This window comes from Schistocerca cancellata, chromosome 1, assembly GCF_023864275.1.
Source record: "Schistocerca cancellata isolate TAMUIC-IGC-003103 chromosome 1, iqSchCanc2.1, whole genome shotgun sequence".
NCBI classification, from domain to species: Eukaryota; Metazoa; Arthropoda; class Insecta; order Orthoptera; family Acrididae; genus Schistocerca; species Schistocerca cancellata.
In genome coordinates, this window is record NC_064626.1 from 301,245,625 (window position 1) to 301,259,597 (window position 13,973).

At 39.6% G+C, this 13,973-nt stretch overlaps 1 protein-coding gene across 2 annotated transcripts in view; it reads left to right on the top strand.

The window, feature by feature from the left end:
• LOC126172228 (FACT complex subunit spt16) overlaps positions 1–13,973 on the top strand; it is a 155,027-nt gene that overhangs the window by 13,185 nt on the left and 127,869 nt on the right. For both annotated transcript variants that reach the window (XM_049920862.1, XM_049920863.1), the window contains exon 3: positions 4,692–4,853. In XM_049920862.1, the coding sequence (XP_049776819.1) occupies positions 4,692–4,853 (162 nt within the window). The remainder of the gene's footprint in view (positions 1–4,691; positions 4,854–13,973) is intronic.

Here is a 13,973-nt window from a genome sequence, read left to right on the forward strand (position 1 = left end):
CGGATCGAACCGTCCTACTTCGCCTATATCGGTCGATCGTCCGCTCAAAGCTGGATTATGGGAGCTTCGTATACTCCTCTGCACGGCCGTCCATCTTACGCCGCCTCAACTCCATACAACATCGGGGTTTACGTCTTGCGATCGGAGCATTTTATACTAGTCCCGTCGAGAGTCTTTATGCTGAAGCTGGTGAATTGCCACTGACCTACCGGCGCGATATACTGCTTTGTCGGTATGCCTGTCGGCTACTGTCAATGCCCGACCACCCGTCTTATCGTTCCTTTTTTGACGACTCTCTCGATCGTCAATATGGGCTGTATGTCTCTGCCCTGCTACCCCCTGGAGTTCACTTTCGTCGCCTCCTTCAACACCTTGATTTTTCACTCCCTGCGGCCAAGGCTGCGGTCCTCCAGCCTCGGACAACTTCTTATTGTGTCCCTTCATCAGATTGTAGTAGGGTCATTTGTCGGCGCATTTTATCGCTGTGGCATGCCGATTGGGCTACACTTACGGACAACAAGCTTCAGGCCTTGAAACCTCTTCCCGCGGCTTGGACGTCCTCCTCATGCCCTTCTCGGCGGGAGGAGGTAGTTTTGGCCCGGTACGAATTGGACACTGCCGGTTCAGCCATTGCCATCTGCTGATGGCTGCGCCGGCGCCGTTCTGCTCATGTGGGCAATTGCTGACGGTCCGCCACATTTTAACGTCCTGTCCGGATTTTACTACACTGCATCTTGATCTTGGCCTGCCATGTACTCTCGATGCCATTTTAGCGGATGACCCAGGAGCAGCTGCTCGTGTTCTTCGTTTTATCAACTTTACACACCTGTCTAAGGACATTTGATTATGCCTTTTTTTTAATCCTATGCCTGTCAATCTTTTATCGTGTTTTCCCTTTTAGTTGCTGTTTTAAACTTGTGCCTCGCGGTGCATTCCTAACGTAGTCTGGGCGCTAATGACCATTGAAGTTGGGCGCCCTAAAACCACAAAAAAACCTGGAACCGTGACAAGTCGATCCAACAACTGGGGGACCTCCCTTTGTAAGCTGATAGCCAACCCACCAAAGTTGATCAGAGTATTACCTTAATAGTATCACCTTGGTCGGGATCCTATTAATCAGCTCTAAGACAGGGATATGAATTTCAGGAAGTTATATTATCACCCTCTGTAGTACCTTACAGCCTCCTCCATCCTCTTATTTGTGTTAGCTGTGCTGTTCAAAAGTGTGCCTTCTGATCATTCCTTAGTCCACTGTTGTCAATACGTAAAATATGAACATCGGGAGAAATGCTCGCTTGAACATAAATGCAGATACTAGCCGAGACTGCAGGTGGTGATGTAGGATTTGATCACAAATGACCACCTGTGCAATGCCCTTGATATGTTTCAAATGTTGTTTGTGATCATAACAGCATTCTGTGTAATTGTGGGTATATTATGTCAGAGCTAAGTAATTTCTGATGCGGGCAAATTATTGATGCTTGTATGGTGGGTAGGCTAAGGGGGGTGTTTGGTGTTTGAAGAGGCACCATATTGAAGATTTATACCACATTCAGGGAAAGCAGAAAAAGTCATCTGCTAAGTCACAATGTGGATGTGTGTTGAATGATTTTGACAGATGGTCTTTGAAGAGGATTGTGACGAAAAATAAGAGAATGGCATCTGTAAAGTAACTGCAGAGCTGAATGTTGCACTTGCAAACGCTGTCAGCACCAAAACAACGTGAAGGGAGCTCCATAAGCTGGAAATTATAGGATGAGCTGGAATTCCAGTGGTGCAAACACCTGTAACAGGGAAGCAGGATGCCAAAGCCATAAAACCTGTCTATGGGGTAATGGAAGATAGTCATTTGATTAGGTGCGTCTTGTTACACACTGTTCCCAACTTCGGGCTGAGTTTGTCTGATTTCATTTCAAGCCTACAATGCAGACTGCTTGCTGCCAAGTGTGATCATTTCAAGCCTACAATGCAGACTGCTTGCTGCCTAGTGTGAAACATGATGGGGTGTTCGGTGATGATTTGGGCAACCATTCTGTCGTATTTCATGAGTCCCAGTTTACTGTGCAAGGTTACGTTACTGCCAAGGATTATGTGACCACTTTGGCTGATTGGATCCATCCATGGTCCAGCGTTTGTTCCCCAGTGGCGATAGTGTGATCCAAGACGATGGGACCGAGTGAGGTGGCACAGTGTTTAGCACACTGGACTCTCATTCGGGAGGACGACGGTTCAAATCCACATCTAGCCATCCTGATTTAGGTTTTCCATGATTTCCATGATTGCTTCAGGGAAATGCCGGGGTGGTTCCTTTGAAAGGGCACGGCCAATTTCCTTCCCTAATCCGAGCTTGTGCTCTGTCCCTAATGACCTCGTTGTTGATGTGACATTAAACACTGATCTTCTCCTCTCCTCAGGACGATGGGGCCACTGTTACACAATTTGCATTGTCTTCCAAGACTGGTTTTGTGAGATTGGGAGGAATTGTCTGTCGCATCTCCCCTGGCCTCCGCAGTAACCAGATCTCAAAATCATTGAGTCTGTGTGGTCTACTTTGGAGCGAATGGTGTGTGATCGCTATCCATCTCCCATCATTGTTACCTGAGCTGCCCACTACATTCCAGGAAGAATGATAGAAGATTTCTAATTTTAGATTACATGGTTGGAGATAAAACAGTGATCTATTGAAAATTATCCCTTAAGACTGCAAATAATCATTTATTTGCAGATGATGACTAGTTTCGGGGGTTTATGCTGGTTGTCTTCAGATCTACAGCACCATATGGCGAAAGTCAGTGGTGCATGGAGCGGATGCTTGATGCTATGGTCATTTATTGCTTATAACCACTGTGGGATCACACAGCTGTTCTGTGCACTGCTGACTTCAGTCATATGGTGCCATAGATTTGAAGACGGCCAGCATAAAGGCCGAAACTGTCATCATTTTTAAACACACAATTATTTACCATCTTGACTGTTTCATTGAGTGGTATAAGATTCCTTTGTAAATCATAAAGGATATGTGTTTATCCATTGAAAACTGACTGGAAGCTGTTTTGAATGCCGGCATGTTTTCTACACCATATTAGATGTGGTAATATGTTGTATTTTTGATGTTTCTGTATTTTTGTGCACCCCTTTTATGTGGAGCAGTCTGTAATTTCCCAGATTATATTTTGTTCATTTATCCCTTATCCCTCCCTTCTTTCCCTATTTTTTCTTGTCATTCTACTTCTGCCACAAAGGAGACAAGTTACTTTTCTGCACCTTGTCTCATTGATGTTCTAGGTTTCAGTGTGAATTAACCTTCTTTCCAGCATACTTTTTTTCTATACTTTTCCATACCGTTCTTTTCACCCTAATATGAGTAGACATTATGAATATTTTCCTACAAGCCATTTAGAGAGATAATTTGAAATTGGTGCCTGACATGACTTTATCCTTATTTATTCCTTGATCATGACATGGATTTTTCGTGGATTAGAAACTTTGTAATGTGCTTTATCACAGTGCACCCATAAAAAAACTAAATGCCACCTCCATTCAGCTGGAATTTGCAACCTGTAAGTATAGTCTGTTGAATTGTTGCTCTGGTACTAGCTATGATCACAATTGTAATTCATGTAGCGTTGGAGTGAAGACTATTGAAAATGCAGACAGGACAGGAGCATGTTGTTTACATAAGCCAAATGAAAATACTTGTTCCACTTAATTTCATATTCACACTTTATCCTTAACCAGTGAGTCCCAAAATGATGAAGCTGAGTTACGATTTGTATGTTGTCATCAGTCAAGTGCAGACACTGCAGAATTTATCACAGCAAGAATTTGTTTCACGGTGTCCTTTCATGAATTTAAGGGATAAACTATTTGTTAATATGTGGGTAATGTGATAACAGTATTTGGTATAAACTGTGCACCCAAAACAGCAGATTTTATCTATTAGAACTTAGAGAACACACTAGTCAAGATGATGCTGTGGCATATAATGTAAGAGGAAGTGTTGACCTAACCCCAGACATACTAAAGTGGCTTGTCTGTGGTTTACTTAATAGTTCTGTGATAGTTCTTTCAGGACTACTAATGCCAGCCTTGTTCAGTCCAAGCTGTTGTGCTGTATTTTAAACTTCCACAGATTTTTTTTGTTGTGCATTCAGGCATATTGTTTGGGAAAAAGCGTGTAAGTTTGTCTTCTGCAGGGACAGTGTGTGTAAGTTTAGAGGTGGTAGTACTGAACTAAGCAAGATGGTTTTTACATGATATTTGTTTTTATTTGGTTTCAAATGTTAAGCTGTTGCTTTTGAAATGCTGGATTTAAATGCAAATCTTCAAACAGTTATGCTATAATAAACACTATATGCTTCTGGGCGTCTCTCCCAGCAAAGTGCTAGCAAATTAATGTTAATTTGATAAAATTTCATCATTTGAGGCTAAAGAATTTCCCCAAATGCATGTTTAATATTAAATTCATTGATGAACCTTCTTATTACCAAAAAGATACTTAAAGTAGTAGTGGTGCTACAGAAAAAGAATGTATTAAACAGGTTTCATACTAAGTGCAGAGAAACTTTTGTTTGCAGATTTCAAACTACTTTTTGTATTTGAGTGTGAACTGTTTCATTATTTCATGCAATATTGTCTTCTGTTGTGTTTTAGTTGTAATAACTCTTTGTTTTCTTTTTTTAATTTTGCAGACATGGCTGTTTGGGTATGAGCTTACAGACACCATTATGGTACTTGCTGAAAATGCAATTCATTTCCTGGCAAGCAAGAAAAAGATTGAGTTTTTGCGTAAAGTAGAAAATGGCAAAGATGAAAATAGTGTTCCACCAGTCAAATTGCATACTCGTGACAGAGTAAGTAACGTGAAAAGTTCTATATTTTCTTATGCATAATGTTAGAGCAACATGTTAATCCTCAACTGTGCTCTACAAGCTGGACTTGGTGATCTATTGTAGCCCTGCCAGTACAGTCAACAAATTGAACTCTGGCAGGACCACTGCCTTGCTGTGCATACTCTCTGAACTGCATTTGGGCTACCTGGCAACACTGTTTTCTTTGCTCTACAGATAGTGCTCAGGTCTGCGGTTGGCAACATTCAGCAGGCTGTACAAAATGTATTTAGAGTAATATATCAGTTGCAATGGTCACACTACCTAATGTAAGCAACATCTAACATCCATTGCTGGCATTTGTGATGTGTGGTGAAGAAAGCAATGACGAGGACATGAACTACAGTGATACAAATACACCAAGTGACAAATGTGATGTCAAAGGCATACTGACCACTGACTGGTTCTACAATAACATTGTCTGTCAACGGTAGAGTAGATAAGAGTGAATTTGCATTTACAGGGAACCAGATGTAAAAATTCATTTTACAGATCCTCCGAATCTACTTGAGATCTTCATGTTATCTTTTGATGATATGTTGTTAACAATAATTAATGAGACAAGCAAATATGCTGCACAGTTCACATGTGGACATACTAGAACTACAGTTGTGTTTGCAGAAATGGATTCTATTGAACAATGGAGAATTGTATATTTTGTTTGCAAAGTTCCTCCTACAAGGCATAGTTCAGAAACTAGATATTGAAATATATTACTCAAGGAACAAAATTCATGAAACACAGAATTTTCAAAAAGTAATGTGTATGTATGAGCTGCTTGAAGAAAACCCTTCATTAGATTTGGAAAATAAATCACAAGGGTCATGCTTATTTTCATAATGCAAAATGCTGCTCTCAAAAGCTTTCAGTAGTTAGGTACTTACAGTTGCATCCGTAATTTGATTTGAGCAATGTTTGCAGCAACAAATCAGATTACATTGCGGTACAAAAAAGTGCTGTGGGACTTGGGAATAATTATATAGGTGAGAAAAGATTAATGGTGTACCCAAATGCCAGAGGCAGGTGTGCCACAGGATCAGGTAATACCACAGCAGTGCAGCTTCTTAGTGCAAGAAATGGCCTGGTCAGGGTCAGAAGATGGGCCTTAGCTGCGTAGAGCAGAAATGAGACCAAAGTCATAAGCAGTATGACACACTCAGAGATAAACTTAAAATGACCATTGAATATCATTGTTAGTAGTGTTACATCTTTCGAAAAACACTTGTTGTGGTTTTCAGTCCGAAGACTGGTTTGATGCAGCACTCCATGCTAGTCTCTTCTGTGCAAACCTCATTATCTCTATATAACAGCTATAACCTGCACCCATTTCAACTTGCATAGTGTATTCAAGCCTTGGCCTGCTACAATATTTAACCCCCACATTTCCCTCCATTAACAAATTCACTATCCCTTGATGTTTGAGGGTGTGTCCTATCAACCAATCTTTACTAAAAGAAATGGTTGGCTACAAATTTCTTTTTTCTTCAATATGCTTCAGAACTATTCATTAATTATTTGATCTACCCATCTAATCTCCAACATTCTTTTATAACACCAACTTTCAAATGCTTATATGCTCTTCTTCTCTACGCTGTTTTTAAATCACCTTTCACTTTTGTACAAGGCTACACACTATATAGAAACCTTCAGAAAAGACTACCTATCATATTAATTTATATTTGAAGTTCTAAAATTTCTATTTCAGAAACTCTTTTTTTGCCATTGCCAATATGTGTTTCTGATTTGGTCTGTAGGTTTGGGGTTACTGAGATAGAATAGAAAGAAAATAAGGACATCTGGTCACATGAGTATATCAATGAGTGGATAATATCAACAGCAACAGAAAGTGGTGTAACAGAAGTAAGATCCATCATGAATAGGAAGCTAGGCCAGAGAGAGAGTTACTATGCACTGTACAATGATAAGATTATTCTCATCAAAATTGACAACAAACTTGTGCCAACAATAGTAATAGAAATTATATATGTCTAAGTTGTTACCAAAAGATGAAGATGTAGTATATTATGATATTCAAAGTGTAATTCAGTATTCAAAGGGAGATGAAAGTGTGATAATGATGGATGATTGGAACACAGTAGCAGGGGAGGGAATAGAAGACTTATGGGAGAGTTTTGGCTTGACGGTAGAAATGAGACAGGAGAAAGACCATTCGAGTTCTGCAATTAATATTGGCTAGTACACAGAAAGATTCCAGCTGGACTACAGAAGCTGGATGGACAAAGGTAGACAGAATGAAGGAAACTTGGGTAACAAAGGAAATCCGTGAAAGGAGGAAGTAAAAGATGGTCAGAAAAATAAAGGAATACAATAATTGAAGTCAATTAGGAGTGTAATGAACAGGAAGTGCAGGGAACTCGTGGTGAAATGGTTGCGGGAAAGATGTGAAGAAACCAAAAAGAAATATTTGTTAGTAGGGCTGACTCATTATATAGGAAAATCTGAACACCCTGTGGGAAAATTAAAAGCAAAGCCAGTTATTATTGGTATTAAAAGCAAAGTGTTCAAAATAAAGAGTGCAAGAGGAATTCCATTGTTAAACACAATGAAGAAAAGGTGTAGGTGGAAATAATATGTTAAGGGCACTACGAGAGGGAAGAACTGTATGGTGACATGTTAGAAGAAGAACGGGGAGTCTGAATGGGATTCAATACTGGAGTCAGAGTTTAACAAAGCTTTGCAAAACTTGCAGTTAAATAGAGCAGGAGGCACGGATAACATTCCTTTGGAAGTTCTAAAATTATTGGGGAAAGTCGCAACCAACCAACTGTTCATGTTAGTTTGTAGTACTTGTGAGTCTGTACATGGGGAAAAATATCATCCAAGCAGCCCCAAAGAAGCAAACAGATAATTGCGAGGACTGTCACTCAGTCAGCTCAGCAGCTCATGCGTCCAATTATTGATAAGGTTTATGTACAGAAGAATGGAAAAGAAAATTGAGAATGCTTAAGATTACTTTGTATTTAAGAAAGATAAAAGTACCAGAGAGGCAGTTCCTTTGTTGAATTTGATAATGAAAGCAAAACTTGAGTAAAAGTGAAGACACCTTCATAGGATTTGTTGAACTAGAAAATTGTTCAGCAATGTTTAACAATTGAAGGTACTCAAAATCTCAGAAAAATTAGAGTGAGCTTATAGAAAAAGGCAGGCAAAATACAACTTGTAAAAGAACCAAGAAGGAACAATAAGAGTGGGGACAAGGAACAAAAGTGCCCACATTGAAAAGGCTGTGAAACAAGGAAGAAGTTTTTCTCCCTCTACTTTTAAAGCTCTACATCGAAGAAGCAATGATAGAAATAAAAAAAAAAAATTCTGATTACATTTCTATCCCCAGTGAAAGCAAGGAAGATTGGTGGACAGACTGAATGGGATGAAGAATCTACTGAACACAAAATATGGATTGAAAGTACACCAAAGAAAGCCAAAAGAATTGGGAACCATGAGTTTGAAGAAGTGAAGAAATTGTGCTACCTATGAAGCAATATAACTTGTGCTGGATGTAGCAAGGATTGTGTAAAAAGCAGACTAGCACAGGAAATGAATGAAATCCTGGGCAGATAAAGCTAGTATTCAACATAGGCTTTAATTTGAGGAAGAAATTTTTGAGAATGTATGTTTGGAGCACAACATTTTGTGGTAGCAAAACATGGACTGTGGGTAAACTGGTAAAAAGAGAATCAAAGAATTTGAGATGTGTTGCTGTAGAAAAATGTTGCAAATTAAGTAGCCTGATAAGATAGGGGATGAGGATGTTCTGTGCTAAATCAGCAAAGAAAGGAACATATGGATAACACTGACAAGGAAGGATAGGATGATAGGATGTCTGATAAGACATCAGAGAATAACTTCCGTAGTACTAGAGGGGCCTGTAGTTAATGAAAACTGTAGGAAATGACAGCCATTTGAATATATCCAATAAGTAATTGAGGACATTGTGTGCAAGTGCTGCTCTGACGTGACAGGTATGGCACAGAAGAGTAATTCTTGAACTTTGGTCATTGTTGGCTGTTTTGCTGACCAAATAGCAAAACTCGTCTACTACTTACAGTGTCTCATTTCCCAGTGTAATTGTATCTATGTTACCTGATTTAATTACAGCTGCTCGTTTAACTGTTGTTGGTGTTGTCTCGCCACCTCTTTTCAAGACATTTCATTCAACTGATTTCCAAGTCTTTTGCTGCCTCTTGACAGACTTACAATATCATCTGCAGACTACAAGATTTTTACTTATTCTAAAAGATTTTAATTTATTCTTCCTGAACTGCAGTTCCCTTTCCAAATATATCGTGGTTTCCTTTCTGCTTGCTCCATATACAGACTAACTAACTTCGAGAAGAGACTGTGACCCTGTCTTGCTTTCATCTTAGCTGCTGCATTCTCTTCATGGCCTTTGACTCTTATAACTACAGTGTGGTTTCAGTACAAGTAGTAGGTAATTTTAGCTCTGTATTTTATCCCTACTATATTCAGAACTTCAGTGACTGTATTCCAGTTAACATTGTCAAAATCCTTCTCTGTTTTATTTATTTATTTATTTGTTTATTCATCATATGGTGCACATTGTGATACATTTATATTTATATAACAATAGAGTTAACATAGTTTATATTATGTACCCAACTTAGTTACAAATTGACATCCAAGTATCTGATATACTCCATTGCCTCATTTGTTGGTGCAAGGAAATCGGTAAGGGTCCTTCTTAGGCTAAATTTGGATAGTCTTCCTCTATGGGTCAGGTTGTTTGGTTTTCAACTTAGCACTTACAGTTTGGAAATGATGTAATTCCCCATTTATGGAGGGCATTGGTACTTCTGTCGTAACAATTATGTGTTTAATTTAATGCCATCCGCTCTTTCCATGATTAGTTGAAAGCAGAGAGCTTCTCTGTGACCATGAAACATTTGATATTGTGGACTGTGCTCTTGTCAGCATTATGAACATCAAAATTTTGAGTGTATCAGTTCCTCAGCAGTGATTAGTGCTCCTCTTATTTATGTCAGTTGTCTACAATCTAGGTCAGTGCCTTTGTGTATGGGTAGCTGAGGGTTATTATTGAACTTGTGACACTCCCATTGGGGGAAGGGGTGACTGTGGTAGACACAGGACCCAAGCTATTGCAGCTCCTACTTCTTTTCCTGTGCTGCAAATCTCTCTCCTCCAACTTTACTTTCTTCTCTTACACTCTTGCTCATAGTGGGAGCTGTTGATGTCGAACCAGCTCATTCCTTCCTTAATTGATGTAATATTTGGTCCCTTTCTGTGTTTCACCTCCATTACCCAAATTTTTCTATAATGTGGAGAAACTGGGGAAGAACACCTTAAATAGTGCCTTCTGCATGCAATGTTGAAGGTCACACGTGCACAATATCTGTTTAAGCTCTTACAAACCCTTTAAAGTTAATATGGTAGCCAGTCTGACGTGGTGAGCTCATTATGTACACTTTTGGTTGAGTGTTGTGACAACACAGGGATCACATTACTGATGATTGAGCTACTAGCTCCTTACAAGTGCCATGGACGAGATACCAAACTCTTGGAGCATCAGAACTCCCGGCAACAACCATTGTTCCAGGTGACCTTTACTACGGATAAGTGACACCCATGACGAGAGTCCTTAATCAGACTAGGTGGGATCAGGGCAGGTGTTATGAACATCAAATGTATTTAATTACATGAAAACAGTTACCTTTCTAATCTGGCCATCTTGTTCAGGCAGGTTTAGAAATTTCAATTTAGTGGTCTCCCAGTGCTTAGCCATGCCAAGAGAAACTGCTCCTTGCATTTTATCCCTACTGTCCCAATTAAGGTCGAAGACAGCTACAGAGTAAAGAATGCCTTCTAACAAGAGATCCAGAACAGTAAAAGGGAAAAGGCTAAATATTTAATGGACATTAGTTGTACCGTCAATTACAAAATGGTATGAGAGAATTAGTTAAGGCTACATGTGGCTGTCCCCCAGGGTTCTGTATGTGAAGGGGTCATGGGGCCCACAGCTGTTCATCACAGGCAATGAGGATAGCACCCACTAATGAACAGAGTACTACTCCTGAAATGGGATTGAGGGTGCAGCATAAAAAGAAGCAAACTGCCTAAAAAGCAGTTAAAGCAGAGGAACAGAGAGATGGCAGAGGCAGCAGGCAAAGGGGCAGATCCAGGGTCCCAGTGACCCAGTGTGTGGTAGGAGATGCACCCAACCCCAACCATGCAGCCCCCACCCCGAAGGTTGTTCAAAATGTTATATGTGAGGCTAAAAGCAACTTTCATAGAGAAACAGGGAACCTGTTCAGTTGTCCATGTGTCATCGCCAACATTAGAGACCAAGAATTTGGAGGACCATGCTTAACATGGAAAACTACGAGACGAAATTTGACTAGCATATGACTAACTGTCACTAAGGCTTCACAACTACTGTGTTGATGAACAGACACTGAAATGTCATGGGGTCTACTAGGTCTTTGAAATAGAGCAGTCCTAATTCGTGCCCTGGGTACCAACCAAGGGAGGGTGCGCAAGAAAGCACAGGGAGTACATTCTAAGTAGGGTAGATAGAGGTCCTGACAGAGACCACAGGTACAAAGTAGAATAAACTAGGCAGGCTGCTTTCTTACCATCTTGTTCACGGAAGGTGCAGCTTGCAAGGGTAGGCTCTGGGCTGTCAGTGTTTCCTGGTGGCTGGTGAAAGCAGCGCCTGCCCTTGCAAGCTGTCTTCCATGCCTGTTTGAGATGGCAAGAAAGCAGCCTGTGTAGCTTGTTCTACGTTGTATTTATGGTGTTGCACCATTCCCACCATTAACTACGGTATTAGCTATTATCTTAGAAATCGGTTTTAGCCTTCAGCACTGTTTCTTTTTCTTGTAGATACTTACACATGCAACGAATAACCAATATATTGGTTCAATCTACCTGGCAACATTAGTAGGGGATATTAAGTGAACAACCTTACCAAGTAGCATTTGTTTGTCTAGATGTTTTATATATTGACTGTATTCTCAGAATGGCAGTACCATGACTAAGAACATTGGGTTCACCTGTGAGAATTAATGTAATAGTTTTGTGGTTACAGTTGTAAACTGTGAAACCAGTAGTGTAATTTAAACCAAGTTTTAATAACTGTCACTGGTGTTTTCATTCATCATGACCTTCAGCAGCTGTGGCTGCCATGCATATAAAATTGTATGTGACTGTTAGTGTTATTTGTTTGTGTACTTACTGGCTACATTAACTCAATCGTCTCTGCAGCTGATTTTGAAAATGAAACATATTAGATCTATATTTACTGCATATCTATTTTATTGAAATCACTCATTTTGCTCCATTTCACTTGATGCTCGTTGTCTACTCTTCCATTATTTGTGGTAGTTTATATATTTATCTCCTAATAAAGGGCAATCAATGCAGAAGATAAGAAAGAGGGAGAAAACGGGCAGTATAGTTTATTAAGGGATGCAACCCATTTAAAAGGAGTCATTCCAACTCCGGTAAGGAGAATCTCAGTGTGTTTACAACTGGTCATGCTCTTTCAGTAGTAGTACAGAACTGGTATGTAGATACATGACAGCTGTTGACAACAGATATCAAAGAAATTTCAGAAGATTATTCCTGAAAAGGAGCAAAAGGCTATTTACAATTTGTACAGAAACCAGATGGCAGTTATAAGAGTCGAGGGGCATGAAAGGGAAGCAGTGGTTGGGAAAGGAGTGAGACAGGGTTGTAGACTATCCCCGATGTTATTCAATCCGTATATTGAGCAAGCAGTAAAGGAAACAAAAGAAAAATTCGGAGTAGGTATTAAAATCCATGGAGAAGAAATAAAAAGTTTGAGGTTCACTGATGACATTGTAATTCTGTCAGAGACAGCAAAGGACTTGAAAGAGCAGTTGAACGGAATGGACAGTGTCTTGAAAGGAGGATATAAGATGAACATCAACAAAAGCAAAACGAGGAAGAAAAATTTGTTAACATCGAGTATAGATTTACATGTCAGGAAGTCGTTTCTGAAAGTATTTGTATGGAGTGTAGCCATGTATGGAAGTGAAACGTGGACGATAAATAGTTAAGACAAGAAGAGAATAGAAGCTTTTGGAATGTGGTTCCACAGAAGAATGCAGAAGATTAGATGGGTAGATCACGTAACTAATGAGGAGGTACTGAATAGAATTGGGGAGAAGAGAAGTTTGTGGCACAACTTGACCAGAAGAAGGGATCGGTTGGTAGGACATGTTCTGAGACATCGAGGGATCACCAATTTAGTATTGGAGGGCAGAGTGGAGGGTAAAAATCGAAGAGGGAGTCAAAGAGGTGAATACACTAAGCAGATTCAGAAGGATGTAGGCTGCAGTAGGTACTGGGAGATGAAGAAGCTTGCACAGGATAGAGTGGCATGGAGAGCTGCATCAAACCAGTCTCAGGACTGAAAACCACAACAACAACATTCCTGAAAAGCTAAACAAAACTAAGGGTATTTAAGCAAATAAACAGGATAAATGTTACAGTCATTGATGCTAATGTATCAGTCAGTTATTCGAATAAGCCATTGGCACTTACGAGTGAATCAACTCTAAAGAAAAATTCCTCATTTACAATCTTATGCTAGAAAGAAATTAGGAAAAATTATAACTGTTCTGGAAACCAAATTAATATCCACTGTTCAAAACTACAGAATTCAAATATTCAAGTTGAGGCAGACAGTGGATCTGAAATCTATTGTAAACTCAAAGAAAAGTTACTTTTTATGAAAATCAGAGTTAGAAAAATGGAACTGTATCTCTTACCAGTGATTTGAACTGCTAATAAAATGCAACAGGTGTTTGAAGTTTTGATCTGTATGGCCAGAACAGCTAAGAAATTAGTTATGAAAAAGTTTGTTGTGAGTAGTCTGGATGCGAGGCATGGTAAGATATAATGTTGAAACCAACTGAATGATGCCAGGGAGAAAGAATCTATGTATCAGTTGGTGACAGTGGCAATTAAGTTGAAATTCAGAACATTTTATCTTGTGTGTGTGTGTGTGTGTGTGTGTGTGTGTGTGTGTGTGTGTGTGTGTGTGTGTGTGTTGCACAAAAC